A 25,042-nucleotide genomic window follows, 5' to 3' on the forward strand; every position below is an offset into this window, starting at 1 on the left:
TTTCTCAGTAACATTTTTTTCATTGGTGCGTTGATTCGATGCTACAGCAGTTCAAAAAAGACAGTTTTGCCACCTGGATGCTGGCAACCCAACACAACATTTGATCGTATCTGTGACGTCATTTCCTGCGGCGAAACGGCGCACGGCAGGGTTGCAAGGAACACACAATTTTTTTGAAAAATTACATACTACCATTATTAGCTGTAAAACGAAGCGAGAAACACCTCCAGTAGACCGAACATCATAACGTACAAGCCAGATCAGCAGTCATCTCAGGGGAAGGGGGAAGGGGGAAGTGAACCAACGATATGAGAAATGGTAAAAACGTATTCAAAATGAAGTGTCAATATCGGATTTTGTCTCAGCCTACATGTCAAATATCAACAACAACAAATTTTATTGGATTTGCAGCTTACATGTGGCTGTTTACGCCCAGCTACATGTGAAATATTTGCAAATCTCGTTGCACGGTTGATATCTACAGGTTTGTGTCCAAATGCCTTGTGGTACTTTTGTGCTGACAACGGAAGTATCAGAGGTTCACGTAGTTACATTACGGCTAAAACACGTACAACCACAGTAACAATCTAATGATGAATCAGTAGCGAATATACTGCTCTGTTCAGAGTTGCAAACTATTACATGTGTATCCAGTGCATAGATAAACACAGTCGTCGGAGAGCTTGTATTACTACTACTTATATCCCTGTTTTTTCAACCATTTTTGCCACTTGCCTCATAATGCCCTGAATATACATTATATTATGTGTTGCTTACCTTTGGAATTTTGAGTTCTTTCATTTCTATTTTGTCATCTGTTCAGTGTGTCACAGACAACTAGTATCAGAATGATGAAGTGGATAGACTAAATTGTAGATGCCAACTTGGTAACTAGATTAACAAATATTTGACATGTAAGCTGAGACAAAATTCGATATGACCACGTCCACTTGAATTCTATTTTCTTTTCTACCATTTTTTGTATCGTTTGTTTACTTCCTGTTGGGTTACAGAACGTGTTTTCTCGTTTTGTGTTACGGTACATAATGTGGGTGATTGTAGCTATGTCATTTTTCACAGAACATGTCTGTTCCTGGCAACCCTGGAATGCATCGCTTCACGACGGGATATGGCGTCAGAAATGCAATCAAATGTTGTGTGTGGTTGCCAGCATTCAGGCGGCAAAATGGGCTTTTTTGAACGACTGTAGAGCCGAAACGATGCACCAACGAGAAAAACGTTACTGAGAAAAGTTGTTTGTCTTGATGTCCTCTATACGTTTCCGTGGTCCGTGGGCGCCATTAAAATGACACCCTGTATAATCGCTTTTCTCCGCTCCTAGTTTCTACAATTAACTCTGCTCTTCTTCTGCCATCTATCGTTGCTTTTGGGAAACATTTCTTCCTTGCATTTTTCATTGTGTCGTCGGAACTGGCACATGACACATAAGCATGAGGAACTTCACCTATGCACGGACATACAAGCAGACAGGGAATTTTAAGAAAGCACTCTTTGAAAACAATAAAAACTTGAAAGAAAGGCATTGAGTTCAAATTCCGAGTACAGTATGAATGTTTAGGACTTTCCTTATCACCATGAGTTCGTTCGTCACTTGTCGCTTTGCAATTAAAATTCAAAAACAGAAAAGTGATATGAAATGGCACTAATGTAAATTAGCACAGCGAGAAAACTGATAAGGAGATTTTTTGTGCGTAATTTGACCCTTGTACAGTTTTTCACTGTACTTTGTCTGACAAAGTACAATACATCTAGCCCCAACCTCCACCCCTTCAAAATTTCAGATTGTTAGGCTTATCAAAATGTATTGATGAGTTCTCTACTTGTTTTTTTTTATGTAATTTCATTCCTTACTGGAAAAATAAGAAATGTTTCCAGCAATTCGTCCGCACGCAAAATACTCACTTTCTCATTTCATAATTAATAAGACTGAAACTATAATTGATTGATTGAGTTTGTGTTTTAAGTCCACTTTATGCACTGCAAAGCTAATCGGGACTGCACCTACAGTTTAAAGTGGGATTGGAACCACTATGTGTCTCCACCGGGTATCGAACCTGGGACCCCTTGATTACAAGTCGACGATGCTACCCCTGCACATAAATGAAATGTGCAAGATTTGTGGTGTAAATATTGGAATAAAACTCCCGAGCTTCTTGAAATGAAAGGGAATCGAGGGAAACCAATCCTCTACTATGTAGGCGATAGACTGGGCTACCTGGAGAAAAAAAAATGGGCTTGCAACCATGGCTCTGGCTGGAGGGTTCGAGGCGAGGAGGTGGGGGGAGTAAACAGAAATCTTTCCTTCCCTTTCCGATGCAGTCTCTATAAATGAAACTAGTCTGGCACCGGAAAGGTCAGCTGGAGTAGCTTCTTCCAGGCTGGCTAGCGATCGTACCAGTGGGTGGGCAGTGCATGAAAAAAAAGTGTTGCATATGAAGTGTGGCTTCAAAAAGACAATAAATATTGCAATTTAAATATAATTAGATCCGTGAGATCATTGATCTATCACTGCTAGGCTAGCTACTCCTCAGTGCCAGTCACTTTCCGACGAATGGAATTTGTCATTGGACAACAGCAACTGGCTCACTATGATAAGGTGACCAGACATCCTATATTAAACATTTTTTTTTCTTAGTCTCTGTCCCGATTTTTTCAAAATGTAAAACAGGATGCCAAAATGTCCCTTTCTTGTGACAATGACTTATCGACATAAAATTACTGCAACCATGGTTGGTTTGATTTGATTTAGTGTATTTTACTTGGCGTTTTGTGCCTCTTGGCTAATTTGCGAAGATGGGGATGAGTGATGAAATGATGAAATTGATGAATGAACATTCACAAACAACCAAGCCCGACCGGGATTCGAACCCGGGACCCTTGGCGTCGCAGCACGATGTGCTAACCACTCGGCCACAGGGTCGGGCGCAACCATGGTTGGCAAGGTAATTTACTCGTTATGTTTTTTACGTAAGTTACATGTAATTTACTAGTAATTTACTTTGCGTAGAAAACCAGTTCTTTTTACGCAGATGTAAAGAACTAATTTTCTTTCATAAATTAGTAATAGAAATGTTTCAATTATATTACACTTTAAACTTTAATTTTCTTTCATATTTAGGGCCTCCCCGATGGATCAGTGGTAGCATCGTTGCGTTGTAATCAAGGGGTCCCGGGTTCGATACCCAGTGGAGGCACATAGTGGTTCGGATCCCACTTTAAACTTTAGGCCCAGTCCCGATTAGCCTTACTGTACATAAAGTTGACTTAAAACATCAACTCAACTAAACTCTTTCATATTTCAACACAAAATCATTATTTTCTGAAGCTTGTTTACACAGCCACCTCACGCCCTCACCTTCACTAACAGATTTTTAAAAATAGAACTCTTCTTTCATAATTTAAAAAAATGAGAAACCTGTCAATATATACGTCTTGCACTATTACTTCTATTTATAACATAACATAACGATAATTTATTTGAATTGGATTTCAAAGTTTTAGTAACAGCTTCAAATTCCTTTTTCATATGTATTATGCACTTGCATAGGCTATTTATGATGTGAATGTGAATATGGCAGTTTGTAAAATTCCTACATACGAGCACATACAAATTCAGAAGGAAAGTTTTTAAAGCCTTTTTTTGTTTTTGTTTCCTGCCATGCCAACTGCCATACATAACAATAATCATCACAAAACCATGTGTTATTTTTATTTTTATGTTTGATTCTAGCTTTTTTTACATATTTTACATGTCTTTTACGCATAATTTACATGTCATGTTGAAAACCTTTTTTTAAATGCATAATTGACAGCAACAATACACCTTCTCTACTATTACTATGAAGCATAAGAAGCGATTGATGTCCCAACTTTTGTCGCTCTGCACGATGGCAAGAAGAAACTGACGGCCAAATATTCTAAATATTTATGAGAACAGTTTTTATATTAGGATATGTACAATTTGCCATCCCGTTTTTCCTTCAGGAAAATATGAAAAATGTCCCGTTTTGTTGTTTTAAAAATCTGGTCACCTTAGATTATGACGAAACTCAAAAAAAATGCCTTCTTAGAGCCGTGACCCACCATCTTGTAAAACCTACCTCCTACCAGTGAAATGCATACTTACAGGTCACTGCCTATTACGAAAGAAAACTTTGAGTGTGTGTCTATCAATTGGTGCAGTTGCCAAATGTTTAATGACCTACTTATGAAAAAAATACTGAAACCCCGACAATCATTTTGAATAACCCTGTACTTATGACTGTTAATTATCTATTATCCTGCATACAATCCGCTAATATTTGCAACATTAACCTACAGTTGCTACTAAACATCAACAAACTGATTATATAATGTATTTTTCTACATTTGTCACGTACCTCCACATGCTACCAATCTGTCACTCTCATCACCCATGTATTCAAGGATTTTATCACGGTTTCCCACCACAAATGGAGATGTTGATACCATTTGGATTACATAGGCCGATTGCACCCTCGCCCATATTCGTAAAACAGTGCGCCTGTAAAGTAAGGAGTCTTTAAATTAAAACTTTCATTTTTTAAAATTAAATTTGCACCTTAGTATAAATAGTAGTAGTAGTAGTAATAAAGTAACATACTGTTAGTGGATGAGCATGTATTTCTCAACATTTGGACTAAATAGTATAGTATATTATATTATATATGTTGAAATATAATGTTTCAGCCACTAATGGTACTACATCTGTATTTTTGTGGTTTATCACTTACCCCCTCCCCACACACACACACAGACAGAGACAGACTGAGCTTGGAGGAGGGGCAGGGGTAGAAAGATAAATATCCTTATTATTATTGTTCCATTAATTTCCGTGGCCATCTTCATTGGAACTTGCTGCACTTTTTCTGTTGTTTTTGATTTGTTGAATGTTCCTAGATGCACTGTTGTTGTCTGCATACTTGCACTAATGTCATCTGCTGTAGTAGGATTAACAATGTTCTTCTTAAAGGTTCGCATAATTTACAGATGCAAAATAATATATGGCTATTTTAAATTGGGTTTTTTTCATGCAATATTTCGTCCAGGTTTCCCAGAACTTTCTCAAGCTTACATACAAGGCTAACCAGAGCTGTGTGAAGACACCAGTGGGAAGAACAGAGTGGTTCAGTATAAGTAATGGACTAAAACAGGGAAGTGCTCTTTCCCCACTGCTCGTCATAATTACAATGGATGCAATTAACGAAAAGGTGGGGAAGAAGATATGAGAGGGAGATATGAAGGCCCTGTTGTGCACTAATAGTGATGACTTACTAATATGGGGAAACAGGGAAGAAGAAGTACAGAGACAGCTTGATAGTTGGAATGAGGAAATCAGAAGAGCAGGAATGAAATTCAGTGCAGAAAAGAGTGAGGTGCTAATAACAACAAGAAACAGAGCCAGAAATGAACCAAGAGTAAAGATGGACACGGAAGAGTTGAGGGTAGTGGAGAGCTTCAAATATCTAGGAAGCATAATTGAGAAAAGTGGAAGAATAGATGAGGAGGTAGACAGAAGAGGACAAATGGGTGGTGGACTATATCAAAGTGTTCGAAGATTAATATGGAACAGGGATGTACCCTTGAAATAAAAGAAGGTAATATACAACACATACAATGTGCTGATAATTATGTATGGAGCAGAGACTTGGACAATGGCAGAGAGAGACAAAAGAAAGATGCAGGCAGTGGAGATGAAATTTTTAAGGAGTATCGTATCATGCCACAGGTATATTGGGGAAGACTAGAAGGGATAGAATAAGGAATGAGGAGATCCGACAAACAGTGGGTGTGGTGAAGTTTCAGGCCAGGATAGATCAGGCACAGATGAGATGGTTCAAACACATGAAGAGGATGGATGCAGAAAGACTGCCAGTAAGAGCTTTCAATACACAAGGAGTGGGAATAAGGCCAAGGGGGAGACCAACATGTTGGTGGAAAGAGCAGATAGTGGAGAGTGTTAGGAGAAGAGGACAAGATTGGAAGACCGTGGGAAGAGAGACGAGTGGTGGAAGGCCAGGGAAAAATGGAGAGGCTTGACTTCTATGCCGACCCAGCCAGAGGCAGGAAACGGCGAAGAATGATGAAGACACCTAGATAACCACACCCACAACACACAACTTTACATGACTAGTCACTCTACACTTCTAAGGAACCTCCTAGGAAAACTGGTTCTATCTAGACACACTAAAAACCCTCAAAATAGGCAGACAAAAAACACCAAAAAATACAAACTAGGCATTAAAAGTAATGAACATCAACAGATTTTTATTATTTTCAAAGAAGCAGTTATCTTTGAAATACGAACTTAAGACTAAAATAGACAAAAACTATGATAAAATTCATGCATTCCTCTTAGAAATGGCCTGAAATAGTTTTTAAATGAGAAGCTGACATGAAAAACAGGCAGTAATTTAAGAGAGAGAAATGTGATATTTAAACACACAAGAGCGACATGACATAGAGTGGGATGAGGCTAAGCAGATAGGAAGGGAGAAGAGAATGCTAGTGAGAAAATGGAAGGAGGCCAAGGAAATAGAGAAGAAAGGTGAAGAAGACACAATGAACTGGAATGGGGGACTGAAGTTAAAGAAAGAATGGAAGAAGGTGTTAGAAAGAGTGGAAAGGACAAGAGAGAAAGAGGAGAGAAGAAGGAAGAAAAATGAAGGAAAAAGAGCGTGAGATAAAGAGTCCAACCACATTCTATATGGAAGTAAATATGTTTAGCCTTTTAGGTGACAGTACAGTTGACCGACAAGGGAAAGCCACCTGCTAGAATGTTCCAGATCAACTTTCTAATAGTCTGGAGGGAGTAATGTTTGTGTATATATAATGTCCTGTTTTTGTATCTTGTTACATTTGTACTTGGTACACAGTCTGAAGAAGACCTTGCTAGAAGGTTGAAACGTTACATTTAGTTTATGTTTTATAATAAAATAAATTACTGCCTTGGTCAGCATATATAGTTTTTCATATCATGGAAACAAGGCTTAATGGTGTTATAAAAGCTGACATTTTCTGAACAAGGAACAAAAAAAAAAAAAAGGCATTTTAGGGCAAATCTTCAGCCAACATACGACATATTGTCCTGTACCAACTGAATATCTATGCCATCAGTGTGTGCCAGACCTTGTTATTATATGTTGTTTAATGTCAGTTTTTTGTTATCTAGTTTCCATCATGTATGCCACAAAATCTATACCGTCCTTCGTGACGAGACGTCTAGCATCTATACCATTATGTAAGTTGTTTATACATATTGTGTTATACTGTTTGTGAATTATATACTTTTGCTTGTGTCTAAACTCTAGTCGTATTCTTTACTTCATACTCCGGAATATCGAAGAATCCAAAGAACCCATACTCAACACACATATTATCGCATAAACTTATAAAACAAATGTCCAAGTTCAACCCACCCAATGTTTGTCAAAGTTGTCATTACCGAATGTAACACCAACCAAGATAAGCCGGACCCTGTGGCCGAGTGGTTAGCACATCGTACTGCGATGCCAAGGGTCCCGGGTTCGAATCCCGCTCGGGCTTGGTTGTTTGTGAATTTCCATTCATCGAGTTCATCATTTCATCACTCATCCCCATCTTCACAAATTAGCCAAGAGGCACAAAACGCGAAGTAAAATAAACTAAGTAAATCAATCAATCAAACCAACCAAGATAATGCTAAGATTTCTGTGAAACACCTACCCTTCATCCAGCTGTAGCAATACAGCAAATCTGCCCACGGTCTTGAGCAATTTGAAAGGTCGACCGATTTCTGCACTCTTCCAAGTGAAATCTTCCACAAAAAGAGATGCGGAGAACAGTTGTGGTGTGGGAGCTGTTACCACACCTTCTTCACTCTCTTCTCCACCAGTTTCCACATCCATTACATTCCCCTGGGTGACTGAAACAGCCGTGTCGGTCGGAAGAGCAGAAACAGAAGCAGAGTTTTTTATTTTTAAGAAAGGAACAACTGCTAAAGACAAAACGATATTCTTCTTTTCAGGCGATTCAGTAACTGAATGTTAGTTAAGGATTATTAGTATTATTATAGGAATGATCAGTAATCAGAACGCTACACTTTAAAAGTAGCTTTGTTATTCAGGGTGTCTGCCAGTCACGAAAGTCAAGAAAGAAATCAACTGGCAGGTCAAGAAGTCAAGAAAAAGTCAATAAATCATTAATAATTTATGATGATAATTTGAGCAGGTGACCGAGTTAGCATCTTTGCTTTATTATTTGAATTGTGGTAAGGATTTGTTAACCTTTGTTTCTTAATAATTACATTCTTGTATGCGTGAAGTTTTGTAAAAATATTAAATAAAGTGATGTGAACATCCCCATCCAGGATGAACTCTGAAGCAATTATTATTACATGCATTAATAGATAAAGCAAGTCTAATTCTCTTGTTAAATTACAGCTTCAGTTTTCATCTTCACCAGCAGTTTGGTTGGGTTTTTTCATTAAATAAAAAAAAAAGTATTTTTCGTAATTGCTAATTTCCAACTTTACCTAAATAGGGATCGATTAAATAAGGGTTAAGAAAAATGAAAAAAGTCGAGAGAAGTCATGAACAAATGAAGAATTTTGGATTTGCTTCTCTCTGCTATAGCTACTCTCCACACTACGAGTACTCGCTACTGTTGTGTAAAAAAATTAACCAACCATATGAATATTCAAAAAAAGCTCTCCACAGGTTCTGAAAGGTTCTGTTGTTTAATATCATGCCATTGTTTCATATATTTTGATAGCAGTGTTACCATTTGTGACTTGCTTTCACTAGTTTCTGAGAATGACAAGGTGCCTATATATTAGTGCCCTAGCAACTCGAACTTGATATCTGATAATTGCAATTAGAATGCTGTCCAAATGAATGTTTACAACCATATATAAATATAATTTGATGGGCTACTTGTGTTACTATATCAACATATTTTTATTAGGAATAATTAGAGGCATGCATAATTCGTTTTTGACAAAAACACGAAATGTGAAATAACACATTCTAATGTTAATTTTTCATGTTTCTGAAAGGTGTGAGGTGCATTTTCCTGCCCTGTTTTGTCACGAAATGATGCGAAATGAACTGCAAAATGCGAAATAGACTCTTAAACACGAAATTTACAGTTTATATGCAGACGTGACACTTTCTGAAGTCTGAAGTATCCTGTGAGTTATGCAATTCACGGAGAAAATTGATTAATTCTGCTGTAAATATTTGAGAAGCAAAAATGGACTCCTTTATACAGGAATAAGCTATTAGAAGGGATATGATTATTTTGTGTAATAATGCAGTTTTTAAATCAAATTTTGGATTATATTCACATTTTTTAAAACCAAAATGTCATTTTTATATGGCACTTTTTCACCGCTATGACAGTGAAATTTCATTTTATTTACCGCTTTTGAACCCGAAATTGACTTTGTTCTTGTACTGAAATTTTGTTTTCTTATTTACCAAAAATATGGGCCTCTCGGAATTATCATTCCATTTTTAATAAACTAACATGAAGGCAGTATTTTAGATGAAAAATATCAATGACAACCGTACCAACGCACCAAATGAGAATGACCTAAAGACAAAGGTTGTATTTATACTTGCTAAGGAACAAAGGAATCATATATATGATTCAGCTATAGAGAATATCTTGATAGTTAAGAATTTGAGTGACAAATCACGGATAGAAGGATACACAAGTATATACCATCATTGCGAGACTGTGCCAGTTTCACTGGAATACTCAACTGGAAATTTCCAGGCATATCTTTGGGGTTCTTCTTGTCTTTTGCAGCACTCTTTGGTTCTGCAGTACTTCCTGCATCCGTTATCCTGTAAATGTACGGGTATGCTGAAGTTTTGTGAAAAATGATGAACCTCCTGAAATTTTAAACAAATGCATCACATAATTAATATTTCATAATAATAATTAGAATTATTGGTGAATTAGAAAGTTAGAATTCCCACATATTTTGCAAAACCACTTTTTCTGATTTTTGCATGTTTTCCAGGTACTTTTAAATAACTTTTCAGACAAGTTTACAATGCTTCTTTGTAGCTGATCAGTGGCGATTCATTCATTTTGAGTAGGGATGTGCCGAAGCCGATTACAGATGTATGAAAATCGGCAGAAATTGACATATCGGCATCGGCAAAAATCCGATATTTAAACCGGTACAGGTAATACTAGTTTTACCTTCTAATAAGTTTTATATTCTAGTTTTGTAAGATTTATTGAAAATTAGGTTGTGATTCTTCATCATTTGTAATACAATTATTGCAAACTCTCATTCAGAGGATCAACCTACCTCAAAATCAGAAATAAAACAGTACATTGCTGAACCAATCAAAATGAGTATCCAAACCTGAGGCAAGTGGCAAGAAAATACTTGGGCATACCTGCTGCATCAGCATTCAGTGAACGAGTGTTCAATGTTGTTGGACAGATTTGCGATAAGAGAAGAAGTAGGTTACTTCCTGAAGTGCTTCCAAATCTCGTGTTTCCGTAGTTGAATCTGCCAGCATTAAAATTACAAGATTAAGAACAGGAATTCATTTTGCATTTCAAAGAACTGCTTGTCAAATCTCTTGAGAATCTATGTTCTTCTTAAAGGTTCACATAACCACTTTTTTATATATGCAAATGTACATTTGCATCTCTTGAGAATAGATATGTATATACATATGATATGCAATAGAAATGTATATAGCAAATATATTCTTGTCATGCTGAAAATAACATCCCATTTCTGTTGAATAATCTTATGTATCGGAATCGGTTAAATATCAGCATCGGTATCGGTTCCAAAAATTATCAGTGAGTACATCGGCATCGGTAAATTTTCAGCTTTGTCACATCCCTAATTTTGAGTTATTTTACTCTTAACCACTGTTTTAAATCTTTATGAGCCTATGTTTCGGAGACTGATTCTGTCTCCATCCTCAGGGTAGTGTGTACTGTGTTTATGAATAAGTTTACAAAATTCCCTAATATTTCCATGATTTTTTCACACCTACGTTGATTTCAGAGTTTTCCAGGATTCCAGCGTGGAGGATCCTGAAAGCAAAATTTCAGTACTTAATTTTATATTATCGAAATAAGAAATACAGGGTGTGTAAAAATTATTTGTCAGTATTGCAAGGCCACATTTTCACAAATAGTGAACAGTAATACAAGATATTACCACCATTTGAAAGAGGAATATATGCCATTTTACACAGACTTTAAATGCATTCGATGTGCACCCCCATGTGTGGCAGACCGATGTCCAGGTTGCACTTCCATTCTCACCAAAACTTCTCAAGCATGTCTCATATGACGTTTCCGATGTTGATTCACATTTGCAATTCTGGCTTTGTCTCTGGAAGTGGAGGAACGTAAACATTGTTTTTGATGAAACCCCACAGGCAGAAATTGCATAGAGTCCCATCGGAAATGCTACAGAAGACATGCTTGAGAAGAATTGTAGCTTTCCTGGGAACATGATTTGAACAGGTGTTTTATGGGGTTACCAGCCAGGTTAAATCGGCGTTAGAAGCCAACCATGAGGACGAGGCCCTTACAAAACCCGATTATGCACCGCACAGCCCCTCTTCTAGTAGCAACACAGGACAGGAACACTCCACTGTAGCAGTTTTACCATTCGTCGAACACACCTCCAGGAAGTTGAGCAGAATTCTAGCCAGGCACGGGGTAAAGACCATTCACAGGCCGCTACTGAAAACCAAGGCCCTACTCTGTTCATTCAAAGATGACACAGTAGTTTACTGTGTACTATGCGAGTGTGGGACACCATATATAGTCCAAACAGGACGCACTGTTGAACAGTGACGTAATGAACATTAGCACAACATCAGGATATTCCAACCAGAAAAGTCAGGACTTGTGGAACACAGCATCACCGAGGGCACAGGCTTTTATTTGCAAACACCAAAATAACTGCCAAATGTGCCGGTTATGGGACCAACGAGTGAAGGAAGTTACAGTCATTTCAAGATAAAGAACCAATTTCAACAGGGATGTGGGACTCCAGTTGAGTCACACCTGGAACCCACTCCTCTGCAAAAATACGACACCAGCCAATGAGAACACCAGGATCCAGAGCAAGCCAATATGAAGACAGCATCCAAGCTCCGCCCCCATTATAGTCATATATATAGGGTGTTCCGTGTACAGCTCCGAATTTGAATCGAGTGCTATTGTTTTGTTTCGAGGTTGGCAGACCTGTTCTTACCAATGTTGGCATCTGCCGATCAATGTAGCCTCAATTGTTTTGACTCGTTTGTTGTGGTTACGATTGAGCAACGTGTTCTCATTGTGAAGACATTTTACCAAAGTTGTGAAAGTGCAATGCAGACAGTGTGAAAACTTCGTATGATTTTCGGAAGGAATAAAGCACCTAACAAGTTCACAGACTAATGTTGAAGTTTCAGTCAACTGGTTCAGTGTCAACGGTGAAATTGCCTAGGCGGAATCATTCTCATCGGACAGAGCAACAAATAATCAATAATTTTGTGGAGGGTATAAATGCATGCAGACTCAGTAGGGGTGGACATACGCCTGACATTGTCTTTCATACGTAAATGGGAGATGTTACTGCTTACATATATGTGAAATATAACTATTTTCATGACATTTTCCCTATTTTTATTTAATTTTCTAATACGGCATCCTATACGGAACACCCTATATGACCCTACACTGGTCTCCATTTTTACATTCCCTGAAGATGAGAGCAATGTATGCGCTCGAAATTTTGGAAGCTAACGCCAATTTAACCTGGCTGGTAACCCGAGAACACCTGTTTGAATGCTTGAGAAGGTTTGGTGAGAATGGAAGTACAGTGGAACCTCGATTTTACATTTTTCAGGGGACCATGCTGAAAAAAACTAAAAATGCGGGAAAATGTAAAACAGGGGAAATTTCATAACATTTTGCTACGTTGGGACCATCAAGCTTGAATGTAAAATCCGGGAATGTAAAATTGGGGTTTCACTGTACCACCTGGATATCTACATGCAACACATGGGGTACACATCAAATGCATTTAAGGTCTGCAGAAATGGTGCTAATATCATGTATTTCTCTTCACTATTTGTGAAAATATGGCCTTACAATATTTACCAATCACTTTCGCACACAGTGCATAATAATAAAATAATGTACAAATAAGGATTTCATTTACTTGACTGCAGAACACAGCTGTCGCAGAGGAACCCATGTTGTTAATTCCATAATATCAGGTTTGACAACTACTTCTTCTCCTTTCTTCTCCTGGCCCTTGGAAAGATCTTTTTCTTCCTTCTTGCCCTTGGAAACATCTTTTTCTTCCTTCTTGCCCTTTGCAGCCTTTCCACCTTTACCCTTTGCATCCCCGTTACCTTTCTCACCCTTATCTTTGGAAGGGATAGCCAAAACGTCATTAGAAACCTGAGGAGGAAAATACATTGTTCTGAATTTTGGAAATTGTGTTTCTATTCCAGGTTCAGGGTGGCTACTCTAGGACCATGATAAAATTCAAGTATAATTCCAGGTTTTCAAGGTGAACTTTATAAAAATTCAAGCAGATGTTTCCTCTATTTCAACCTTACGTATTACCGCCTTTCAACATCCACACACAAAGATCGTAATAATATAAAACGTCTATGTGATTCCAACATCCAAAAATTATAATTCAATTAAATGGTATACGTAATATAATTAAAATATTTAATTTAAGGTGCTGAGTTTCTATTTACAATCAGAGGTGCAACCATGAATTTTTGTCTGTGGGGGGCAAGTACCAGGATAAACATACTAATACTACTACTACTAATAATAGCATTAATAATATTATTATAACATTATTATTATTATTATTATTGATTTGCTTTATTTTACTTCACTTCTTGTGCCACGTTTTGGCTAATTTGCGAAGATGGGGATGAGTGATATGTTGAAATTGATGAATGAAGTCACAAACATCCATGCCCAAGCTGGGATTCGAACCCGCCAGGACCAACATTATTATTATTATTATTATTAATATTATTATTATCAAAGATGTTATCCTCGTAAATTATGCAAAAAGGGGGTAGAAGTTGGTGCTAAAGCATTTGTGTTAGAGCAAACGATTTGAATTATTTTTTCAATACGTTAAATTTCACATTAATAATGAAAAACAAGCACACAAACTATTTTTGAAAGACAGAAAATGCTTGATAAATGCATTCCAAATATAATTCTTTTTTACATTAACATGTATAACTTTCATGCACGATATAGAGAGAGGACGAGGGATTTTTTTTTTTTATATGTTTCACATATACGCAACATAAACCGACATGTTGCTCACAATAAACCAACAGTAAAAATTACATAAAATGTCTCTCAAATGTACACGCTCCCTTTCCTCCAAACAATTGTTCGTGCATTTAAAACATAATCAATTAAGACAAGTGTTATTTCTCTGTCTGATAATTTACAATACAATGCATTACGGAGAACAGAGCAAGAAAATTTTTGGATCTAATTTTTTGCAGGTTGAAATCAATATTGATTTAATAGGGTGCAAATAATTTCACGGGATGCCAATGCATTCTCTCTTTTACAACTTTTATGCCTCCAGATGGTGTAGTGGTAACATCGTCGCCTTGTGATCAAGGGGTCACTGGTTCGATACCCAGTGGAGGCACATGGCACAGTGGTTCGGATCCCACTTTAAACTGTACGTCCAGTGCTGATTAACCTTTCTGTGCGTAAAGTGGACATCAATTTTACAACTTTTTTCCATTTAGATAGTTCAGCGCCCAGGGCCGACTTCCGCCGCCCCCTAGCTATGGTTATAAACTTGATAAGACTAGGAAAAGGAGAAATTGCAAGCAAAGCAAGGAAGAAAATTTTAATAAAATAATTTTTATTGCATAAAATGTGAATAGGATTTGGATTAATAAAAGTTGTAATTTTTCACGTCTACGGAGAAAAATTCAAGTAGAATTTACACATAATTCCCGGAGCCAATAATTCACGCATAATTCCCAGAATTCAAGGAATTTCCGGTGAGTAGCCACCCTGAGGTTGCAATATGAATTACCATTATTGATTTAAATTCACCTTCACCGAGTTAAACATAATGTCCTGCACCGTGGCAGTGCGGTCTAAGGTGTCATGCTTTGAGCTTGGGCAATGGGACGTGTGCAGGTTCGAGTCTCCTGAGGGAAGCGTAACAAATTTCCTCCTGAGATTTCAGCCTGTGTATGGGACCGGGGACCACCCACCATCGTAAGATAATTTGGCAGCTACGAATGAGTAGTGCAACCTGGTCATGGAAACCTATAACAATGACTGGGGGATCGTCGTGCTGACTACTAGTGTTGGGCGATATGAACTAAATGATATATCGTCACGACATTTTGCCAATTTATATCATGTCAGCAATATATCGTCACGATATTTTGGAATATACAGGGTGTCTCAAAAGTAATTGTGCAAACTGACACAGGTGAAAGTACACGATAATAGAAGCAAAAAAGTCTCAGTAAACATGGGTCAGCAAACGAGCCGTTTTCGAGAGAAAATTGCGAATGTGTGGTTACAAGCCGCCACAGACTTCATTGTTTGTAAACATCGTCCTAGTTTGTAAAATTCTTCCGAACACCCCCGTTTCATTTCTGAATTGGTCACAAGCATGTACAATTCTCCATACTGATTGTATCCATCCTGTTCGATTCCAACGTCACCTCTAGGATATGTTCTGTTTTGTAAACAAAGAGCAAACCTCGGAACGCGCAAGGAGTAAAGCACTTGGTGTTTACAAAATGCAATCAATGACGGCTTGTAACCACACATTCGCACAATTATTAGCATTTTACCAACTAGGACGACGTTTACAAACAATGAAGTCAGTGGAGGCTTGTAATCACACATTCGCGATTATCTCGAAAACGGCTCATTTGCAGACCCACGTTTACTGAGACTTTCTTGCTTCTATTATCATGTACTTTCACCTGTGTCAGTTTGCGCTATTACTTATAAGACACCCTGTATATCATGTCAGTGATATCACGATATTTAGTGATATACATATATCGTGGAGATGATATATTGCTGATATCACAACATGGAAAAAATATCGCTTGTGACGATATTTTCTTGATGATATATCGTGATCAAATTTCCGTTATCATCCATCCCTATTGACCATACGTCACCCTGTAACTAGTTGGAAGATCTCCACCTCGGCAGGAAGGAATGAGGCCGGTAGTCGGTATGTAGGCCCTGGTCCTCATACTGTTGCGCCACGAGTTATTCTTATTGATTGATTGATTTGCTATATTTTACTTCGCTTCTTGTGCCACTTTTTTGGATAATTTGCGAAGATGAGGATGAGTGATGATATTATGAAACTGATGAATGGACACTCGCAAACTTCCAAGCCCAGGCCAGGATTCGAACCTGGGACCCCTAGCGTCACAGCATGATGTGATAACCACTCCGCCATCGGGACTGGTGGGATTATTCTTATTATATGAGTTAAACTTAATATTTTAACTGCCGTGTGTATGGTTTTTAATAAACAGACAATGTGTATTGTTGATGATAAAGCAAGAATTCAATGTAGACAGCATGTTAGGGTAGCTACAAACAAGCAGAAATAAAATTCCCAGACTTTTCCAGGTTTTCCAGGACAAAATTTACATTTTTCCCTGACAATTACAAACTAAACTAAATCGATGTTTTTGCAAATGGAAATAAGAAACTCATACAGATCCACGTATGGTTTTGCTAAGTACCAATATTATCTTCTATTAAATTGACTTAATTTCTCTATTCTCTATGATTTCAATTCAAACTGCAAAATAGTGAATTTGGAAAATTATTACAATTCACAAGCTAAGGAAGGATTATGGAATTTTGTCATACCCAGTAAGTTTAAAATAAAATACTTGATTATTTTTAAAGTTAAGACTAAATGAGATAAGAGTGAAGAGTGAATGATTAAGAAATACAATTTGTAATTTATCAGTCTCCTTATACATTCTCGGTATTATATGTTGATATTTCCACTGAGGTTTGGAACCCTCTGCTTGCAAAAACTATGAGTGCGGACTCATTTTTCAATTCATAAAGCTACTTCTCTCTTCTCTGTAAAGCAAACAACTTAACTCTTGCATATAAGTGAAACAACTGAATAGAACAAAAGAAAGTGTCATATTTCCTTACATTATCGATGGAATTTCTGCTTCAGTACAGTATATTCAAGTGAAGTGCTGTGAAACTGACAACATGCAGTTATACCAGTAATGCTGACGAAAAGGATATGTAAGTATTAGAAATTTAACGCAAGGAATTTATAGAATTGCATTGTATAGGTACCTGATTTAGCTAACCAACACATTAAAACAGGAACACTCTAATAATAAAAGCTTCTGAAAGTTCATATACGAGGGGAATCCTGAAAAAAGCTCAAATGGTGCTTATACGCAGCACTAGTGGTCGAAGAGCGACACACACACACATGCAGGCAGGAAGAAGTGGCCTGTAGCTGTAATCTGGTACAGTTGCAATGCAGCCGGTTTAGGACAGTTCTAGGTTAAAGATTACACCTCTCATACAGTCTCCCACCGACTGCGATGTAGCCTACATTGCATGCTCAGAATTTGGCACAGAGCCACCAGCAATCGTGTGAGTTGTGCAGACCGGACGTCGTGAGTGATAGTATGGTCAGACGATGGTGCAGACAATTCACGGAAGGCCAATCGAATGTGCACAACCCCATACAGCTGAGTACACACGGGCCCTTTGCATCACTTCAGGTGAGAGATCTTAGACCACTCCCTGTACAGCCCTGGCCTTCAATGTACCGATTTTCATCTCTTTGTTTAACTGAAGAGGTTTCTAGTAGGGCAAGGATTTGACAGCTATATTGCGGTAGAGATAGTTCCAGTCTTTGCCGTCAGACACATATACCATGGGCATACAAAATTTAGTTCCATGCTATGACACATGCCAGAACAACGGTGGTGATTATGCCGAAAATTAGGCAATAAATTGCAACTGATATTCTTGTTTTATTTATGCCTAATCGGTAGGGACCTTGATATTTTTTTTTTCAAATTGGTGTATTTTCTTATTTTTTATTTTTTACTATTCGGTGTTATTTTTCCCAAAATTCACATTTTCATTTTAGCGCATTTTCTGGCAAATATCTGAAATTATACCTTCATGGTGTTTTTAAACTACTGTTTCAAATTGTAAGTCACATGGCTTACGCGTCTTCGCGAGAGTTTGATATCTAGAAAGTTATTTTGGGAAAGTTATTTTCCATACCCCTTTATGAATTTTAAGGTAAGGATTTTAGATAATGGAATTTTGGTGTGGAGTTAGGGCCAACCACTTTCTTGATCACGGCTGAAGGTGGGGGTGATGTGATCAGCACCACACTCCTGGCTACCTTTATCCCTCAAAGATTCCTCAAGGTACCAGCTTCATATGATGCTGGGTGGGTGCCGGAGCAGTTTGAATAGGTGGAAAACATCCCGGTTCTCCCCCGTAGGGGATCGACCCCGGGTCTCTCGCATAGTAGTCAGATGCCATAACGACTGAGCTCCATTATTACTCGCTCGACAAATGCCGATGGTGAGCACTTAGCTTGGTATTTCAAAACATATCTCGTGCGACAAATACGAAGATGTGGCTCCCGTGTGACGGTAGATACGCACTCGATCTCCTGTTAGAACCCTGCCACTTTGTTCTGTGATGCAAATGGTTTTGATAGAAGTTGAAAAAATCGTGGGAAATAAATGATTTAATGTGGCTGTCGGAATTATTCCACGTACGTATAACTCTATAGTTTATTCTTGAGTAAAATGTTGGAAAACTTGCATGTTCTATGTACACAAACATGGCCTAGAAAAGACAATGATGTTGGATTTCATGGAATATTTCGTTGTTTTAGGACATTTCTTTTAAAAAAATTGCTAAAAACGCCAACAATTTGCATTTTTTGCCAAATTCGCATTATTTCGATATTTCGAACGGGCGAGAAATGTGTCCAGACATCACTGCACATTCCTAAACATAGTTTCGCAGCAATTACCATTTTTCACGGTTTTGGCGTTTGCTAAAAATCAATGTACCTACTAATTGGAAATTACTTTCTGGCCACGCCTTGTATAAATCAGTAGATGGAAAGTGAAAATTTAGCAGGGCTGGCAGAAAAAAGTCAATTCTTGCAGGAAGTGATTTGCTGTTATGATTGAATGATTCGAGTAAATAAAATATTAAAATATTTACGTATTTATTATTAGTATTTTATTTCATAATATTGGACATTAACTTCACTCAGTGAGAGATTAAAGACCATCTCTCACGAGATTAAACAGACAGGACAGAGAGTGGCGTTAATTTCATTGCAATATTAGTGTTGCAGTAAATTTGAGGTTGGGAGCAAGCACTTGCCAATTTTTATAACGTTCACCAATGCAGATTTACGTTTCACTTTTTCGTGATAGTATTCAATATATATCCCGTTTGGTTGGATTCTTCTTGATATCTAAGAATATTGCAATGTCATTGTAAACGTATGTTAACTTGTGCGAAACCAGTAATACGTCAGGATGATAAAAGAAAGCCTTCGTAAGAACTGCTACATTAAATACAGTGAAGTGAGCCAGAAGAGTAATAAAATTCCAGCAGCATATTTGCAGTCTAAAGCTCTTCTTGTTTATGCATGCGATTTTTGTTCGATGTTGCAGTCCATGCAATTTCTGTCGCCTGTTGTAGTGAGATACTTTGTCAGGTGGCGATATTCGACAAAAATCGTATGTATCAATGGAACCTACTTGTTTCCATGTTCCTTCAGTTTGTCCAACAAAATGCCTTACTACGACATCCGACAACTATCGGATGGCGCCACCTGCTCTTATCCCCTCCATCTGTTGACAAGTCCCCTTACTACTCCCATACGGACAACAAAAAATGATAATTCAATCCATTTTCCATGTAATATTTAGAGGCTTAACCTTTACTCCCCCGATGATACCATATGGCATCATCAAAGTAAGGTCGTACTGGCCCGATGATACCATATGGTATCATGGTGCTGATTACGAAATGAATGTGCTTTTCGGAACTTCATACTCTTATGTTTGGGTGGAAACTCTGACACAGGTCTGGAGCAAGCCTGTGAAATTCATATTGATGACCAACCTCCCCCTCTCCCCAACATATCCATGCCACATTTCCGAACAGAGTTTCACATTTTGGCTCATTATTCAACTTGTATGGCACCCAGGAACATGAAACATATTTCATTCTCTTGAGAAATTTCCATTCTTTGAAAAGAATGTAGAAAACTCCAAATTTTTTTACCATTGAAATTCGGGGGTCGCACCCCTACCCCACCCCCAAACCCTCCTTCCTCGGTTCGGCGTTCCGAATTGTACACGGTTGCATGCTATGATGTTTTATCTGCAAAATATCCGAAGTAGATTGCTCCCTTAGTGCCCGAGTTATAACAATTTTCCTCCAAAAAAGCAAATTACCTATTTTTCGTACAAAAAAAATCACATTTTGGCTTATTATTCAACTTGTATGGCACCCAAGAACATGAAACATGTTTCATTCTCTTGAGAAATGTCCATTCTTTGAAAAGAATACTAAAGTTCGCACTTTCTCCTCAAAATAGCGGGTGAAAAGGGGCAAACTCCAGATTTCCATGTTTTTTCCATTGAAATTCGGGGGACGTGCCCCCCCAAACCCCCCTTCCTCGGTCCGATGTTCAAAATTGTACACCGTTGCATGCGCTGATGTTTTAACTGCAAAACAAAACTTATCCGAAGTAGATTGCTCCCATAGTGCCTGAGTTATAACAATTTTCGTCAAAAGAGTGTTCGAAGTCAATGAAGACGAAATTCCCTGACATTTCCCTGACTTTTCCCAGTTTTCCAGGTTTGTCGCCACCCTGCATGTACATGGAAATGCACACACATCACAAATAACAGAATTTGTAGCTACAACAGGCACAACATTATTACTATCAGACACACAGCAGATTGGAAAACACAAAATGGCAGTAGAGTGATATCCACCATCATTTATGGTGATAATCAGGACCTGGATTTCGATGACATGTCATCTTTTTTTCCTTATGTATTAGGTGCATCCAGAAAGTAAGTTTCCCTGGAGTCTTGCACAAAAAGGAAACATTATTTCATTCAATGATTTATTGCCACAGATACAGCACTTGTCAAGTTACTTGTCAACATAACTCCCGCCGGAATTCAGGCACTTGTCATAGTATGGGACCAACTTCTGTATACCTGCATCGTAGAAGTCCGCAGCCTGGGTGCAGAACCACTGTGTGACAGCCATCTGAACCTCTTCGTCGCTGTGAAAATGTTGACCGGACAGGAACTTTTTAAGGTGCAAGAACAGGTGGTAATCACTGGGAACAAGATCCGGGCTGTATGATGGATGATCGAACACCTCCCAACCGAACCTGTCCAGAAGGGCAGCAGTGCACCTAGCCATATGCGGCTTTGCATTGTCGTGCAGCAAGATCACCCCAGCACTGAGCTTACCGCGTCGCTTATTCTGAATGGCTCATCACAATGTCCTCAGTGTTTCACAGTAACAGTTAGCGTTCACAGTCTCATCTCTGGACAGAAACTCTAGCAGAATGCCTTGTCTGTCCCAAAACACCGTGCACATCACTTTTCGCGCCGACACAGTCTGTTTGAATTTCGTCCTGCATGGAGATCCACTGTGACACCAATGCATGGACTGCTGCTTGCAGTATGCAACCTACGTTTCATCCCCATTGATGATCCTGTTGAGAAAATTGTCAACATCATGGTAACGCTGCAGAAATGTCAGCACCGTGCCCATGTGTTTTCCTTTGTGTTCGGCAGCCAACGGGCACACAATTTCCGGAACAACAGGCATTTGGTAACAATGTCGTGCATCAACGATCAAGAAAACTGCGGGAAATGGCTGCTGAGTTCCGTGATTGATGCGACAATCCTCCAATATGCACTGCTGAACCTGCTATACAAGCTCGTCCATAACGGCCGATGGCTGCCCACTGTGCTCATCATCATGCACATTTTACCGGCCTTCAGTAAATGTCCTGCACCATCTACTTGCTCATGACGTCTGGCCCACACACCTGGCACAGCTGACGATGAATTTCGATCGGCTGTATATTTTGTGCGTTCATGAACTTGATCACCAAACGAACCTCGCACGCGGCGGGAGATGGAATAAGAGCCACCAGGTTTCATCGCTGCTGCGACGCTACTGAGGACTTTCGGGAGGAGTCTTCTAGGACATTCACTACCCAGGGCATGTGCCTATCACGCATGCACAAAACCGGTTTCAATACACATGGCCTGCCACCTGTGGGTGAGTGGGAAACTTACTTTCTGGTTGCGCCTAATAGTATGCTTTGCTCTTAAGTATTAAAATCTAAAATGAATCTCTGATTATAAAAACGTGAAGTTTTAGGTCATTTTTACAAGTTTTACATAATTTTTCTGTAGTTTTACATCATTTTTCGGTCATTTTTTACAAGTTTTACATCATTTTTCGCATTTTACTTCTTTTTCTGGTCTTTTTTTTGTTGTAATTGAAGAAAAAAGTAATTAATTGCATTACGTTTCACTCAATCATTTTTGCCAGGAACTGACATTTATCGCCTTGATGTCTGTAACAATGAAAACAAAAATTCTATCGCCATGTGATTTTGTAAGGACAAAGCAACATGTTGCTCGACATTACCTACTGCAATAATTTTGAATAACTTAAGATTCTTGTAGATTCTTATACTTAAAATTCACATACACCAGGTTTCATCGCTACACCAGTTCTAACGTTACAGAAATTAGAACTATGCCGTACTAACTGTCATAATCTGAAATAAAGACAACATTTTTAGGTCATTTTATAGATTACATTTCAGATATTTCAAGTCATCAAAATCCGGGCCCTGGTGATAATCAACGTGTTGATGTAATTAATACCTTCAGCTTTAAAAGTGACAGGGCACTGAGAATAAAAAGTGAATTTATATCACAATGTAAACAGAGTCAAGCAAGGACCTTTATTCATGCCTGTGGAGGGAAGGGTCCACCCACAATTAGACTTAAAAGTATCACATACAGTCACTATGAACAAAGAAGTGGTATTTTTTGGGACCGACGAAAACTGCAGGGGAGAGGAGTGTAACTTGCTACCCCACGTATGAAATCTTCCCAAAAGGAGATATTATGGACATTGAAACCTTATCCAAAACAGGGGATATAAAGATTGGAAAGCGAATTTTGAGGCAATCATGAGGAAATTTTCAGTCTGAACCAAGAACAGCACCGAAAAGAGAATGACCAGTAGTTAAATTGGAGGGTTAACAAGTGGGCTGCAATTTCAAGAATGAAACCTCTTTCGAACAAGTTTAAGGAATTCAGATTGTTTGAAAATATTTCTGCAGGGTGCCCACTCTAAGGCCACGATAAAAGCAAACTTTCCAAAATTCAAGGGTAAAAGCAGGTGTTTTCTCTATTGCAAACTTAGGTATTGCCGTCTCTCGCCACCCACACACAAATATTTTGCCTGTAGTATTATATGGATGTGAAACTTGGTCCCTTACATTGAAAGAGGAACATAAATTGAGAGTATTTGAAAATAAGATCCTTAGGAAAATCTTTGGACCTAAAAGGGATGAGGAGACAGGTGAGTGGAGAAGGTTACATAATTTGCAACTATATAATTTGTATTCATGTCCAGATATTATTAGAATAATTAAATCAAGAAGACTTAGGTGGGCAGGCCATGTGGCACGAATGGGAGAGGAAAGAGGAGTTTACAGGATTCTTGTTGGGAAACCTGATGGTAAGAGACCTGTAGGAAGGCCAAGACGAAGATGGAGGGACAACATTGAGATCGATTTAAAGGAAATCGGTAGGGATGGAAAAGAGTACATAGATCTTGCTCAAGATAGGGACAGATGGAAGGCCTGTGTTGCTGCAGCCATGAACCTTCGGGTTTAAGAAGGCTAGAGAGTTATATATATAATTTAAAGTGTGGAGTTTACATTTGCCATTTCACATTCTCAAACTAGAAATACATCTACAAACACAAGTCAAAAATGTTACGAGATATAGTATTCTACGAAAAATTGTTACTGGTACAAGAATTTCAAATTTCCCTAATCAACTTAAAGAAATCAACTTCAAGATATTTTATCTTGTAATAATCATGTTGTAGATTGTTTTGCAAAGGACACTAACCAAGCTAACAGATTGAGAGAATTCTCTCTTATTTTCAAAGGAGCTTATTCTTTTCCTTCCTCAATAAAAATAAAAGAAAAACTGTGAAAAATTAGTCTCAGGGCATTAATAAATATGTACAAATCCAATAGGACTTGCAATAATAAAAGTTGCAATTTTTCACATCTACAAAAAAAAATCAAGCAGAATTCACACATACGAGGGTCATCCAGAAAATAAAAGCCTGTTTAATAATACAAAATGAAAAACACAATATTTATTGGAAAAAAAACAATTCTGTGACATACCTGAAGCTTCCTTCACTTCTCTACATAATCACCTCCTACATTTAAACATTTGTCGTATCTGGGCACAAGCTTCAGAATTCCCATGTTATACTCTTCTGCCGCCAGTTCATTAAGCCAGATGGTCACTGCATTCTCCAACTCATCATCACTTCCAAAACGTTTACCGCCCAGAAACTCTTTCAGCTTAGGTGGAAATCGCTAGGAGCAAGGTCCAGACTATAGGGTTAATGATCAAAAATTTCCCATCCGAATTGATCCAGCAATTCTTGATTTGCACCAGCAGCGTGAGGGTGGGCATTGTCGTGCAGAAGCACAATTCCTCCAGAAAGCATTCCTCACCTCCTGTTTTGGATGGCTTGCCGTAGTTTTCTTAGAGTCTCACAATAACGATTTGCATTGATCGTAGTGCCTTTTGGCAGAAATGCGCGAGCGGTCTTTTGTTTGAATGCAGTG

The 25,042-nt window shown here is 38.2% G+C and overlaps 1 protein-coding gene across 1 annotated transcript in view; it reads right to left on the reverse strand.

The window, feature by feature from the left end:
• LOC146003785 (androglobin-like) overlaps positions 1–25,042 on the reverse strand; it is a 90,205-nt gene that overhangs the window by 44,242 nt on the left and 20,921 nt on the right. Inside the window, exons 9-12 of the mRNA XM_083142200.1 lie at positions 13,223–13,467; positions 9,733–9,917; positions 7,744–8,056; positions 4,401–4,543 (exon numbers count right to left, since the gene is read on the reverse strand). Coding sequence (XP_082998326.1) covers positions 4,401–4,543; positions 7,744–8,056; positions 9,733–9,917; positions 13,223–13,467 — 886 coding nt within the window. The remainder of the gene's footprint in view (positions 1–4,400; positions 4,544–7,743; positions 8,057–9,732; positions 9,918–13,222; positions 13,468–25,042) is intronic.

The sequence above is a fragment of the Lepisma saccharinum genome, chromosome 20 (genome assembly GCF_977018435.1).
Source record: "Lepisma saccharinum chromosome 20, izLepSacc3.1, whole genome shotgun sequence".
Classification (NCBI taxonomy): Eukaryota; Metazoa; Arthropoda; class Insecta; order Zygentoma; family Lepismatidae; genus Lepisma; species Lepisma saccharinum.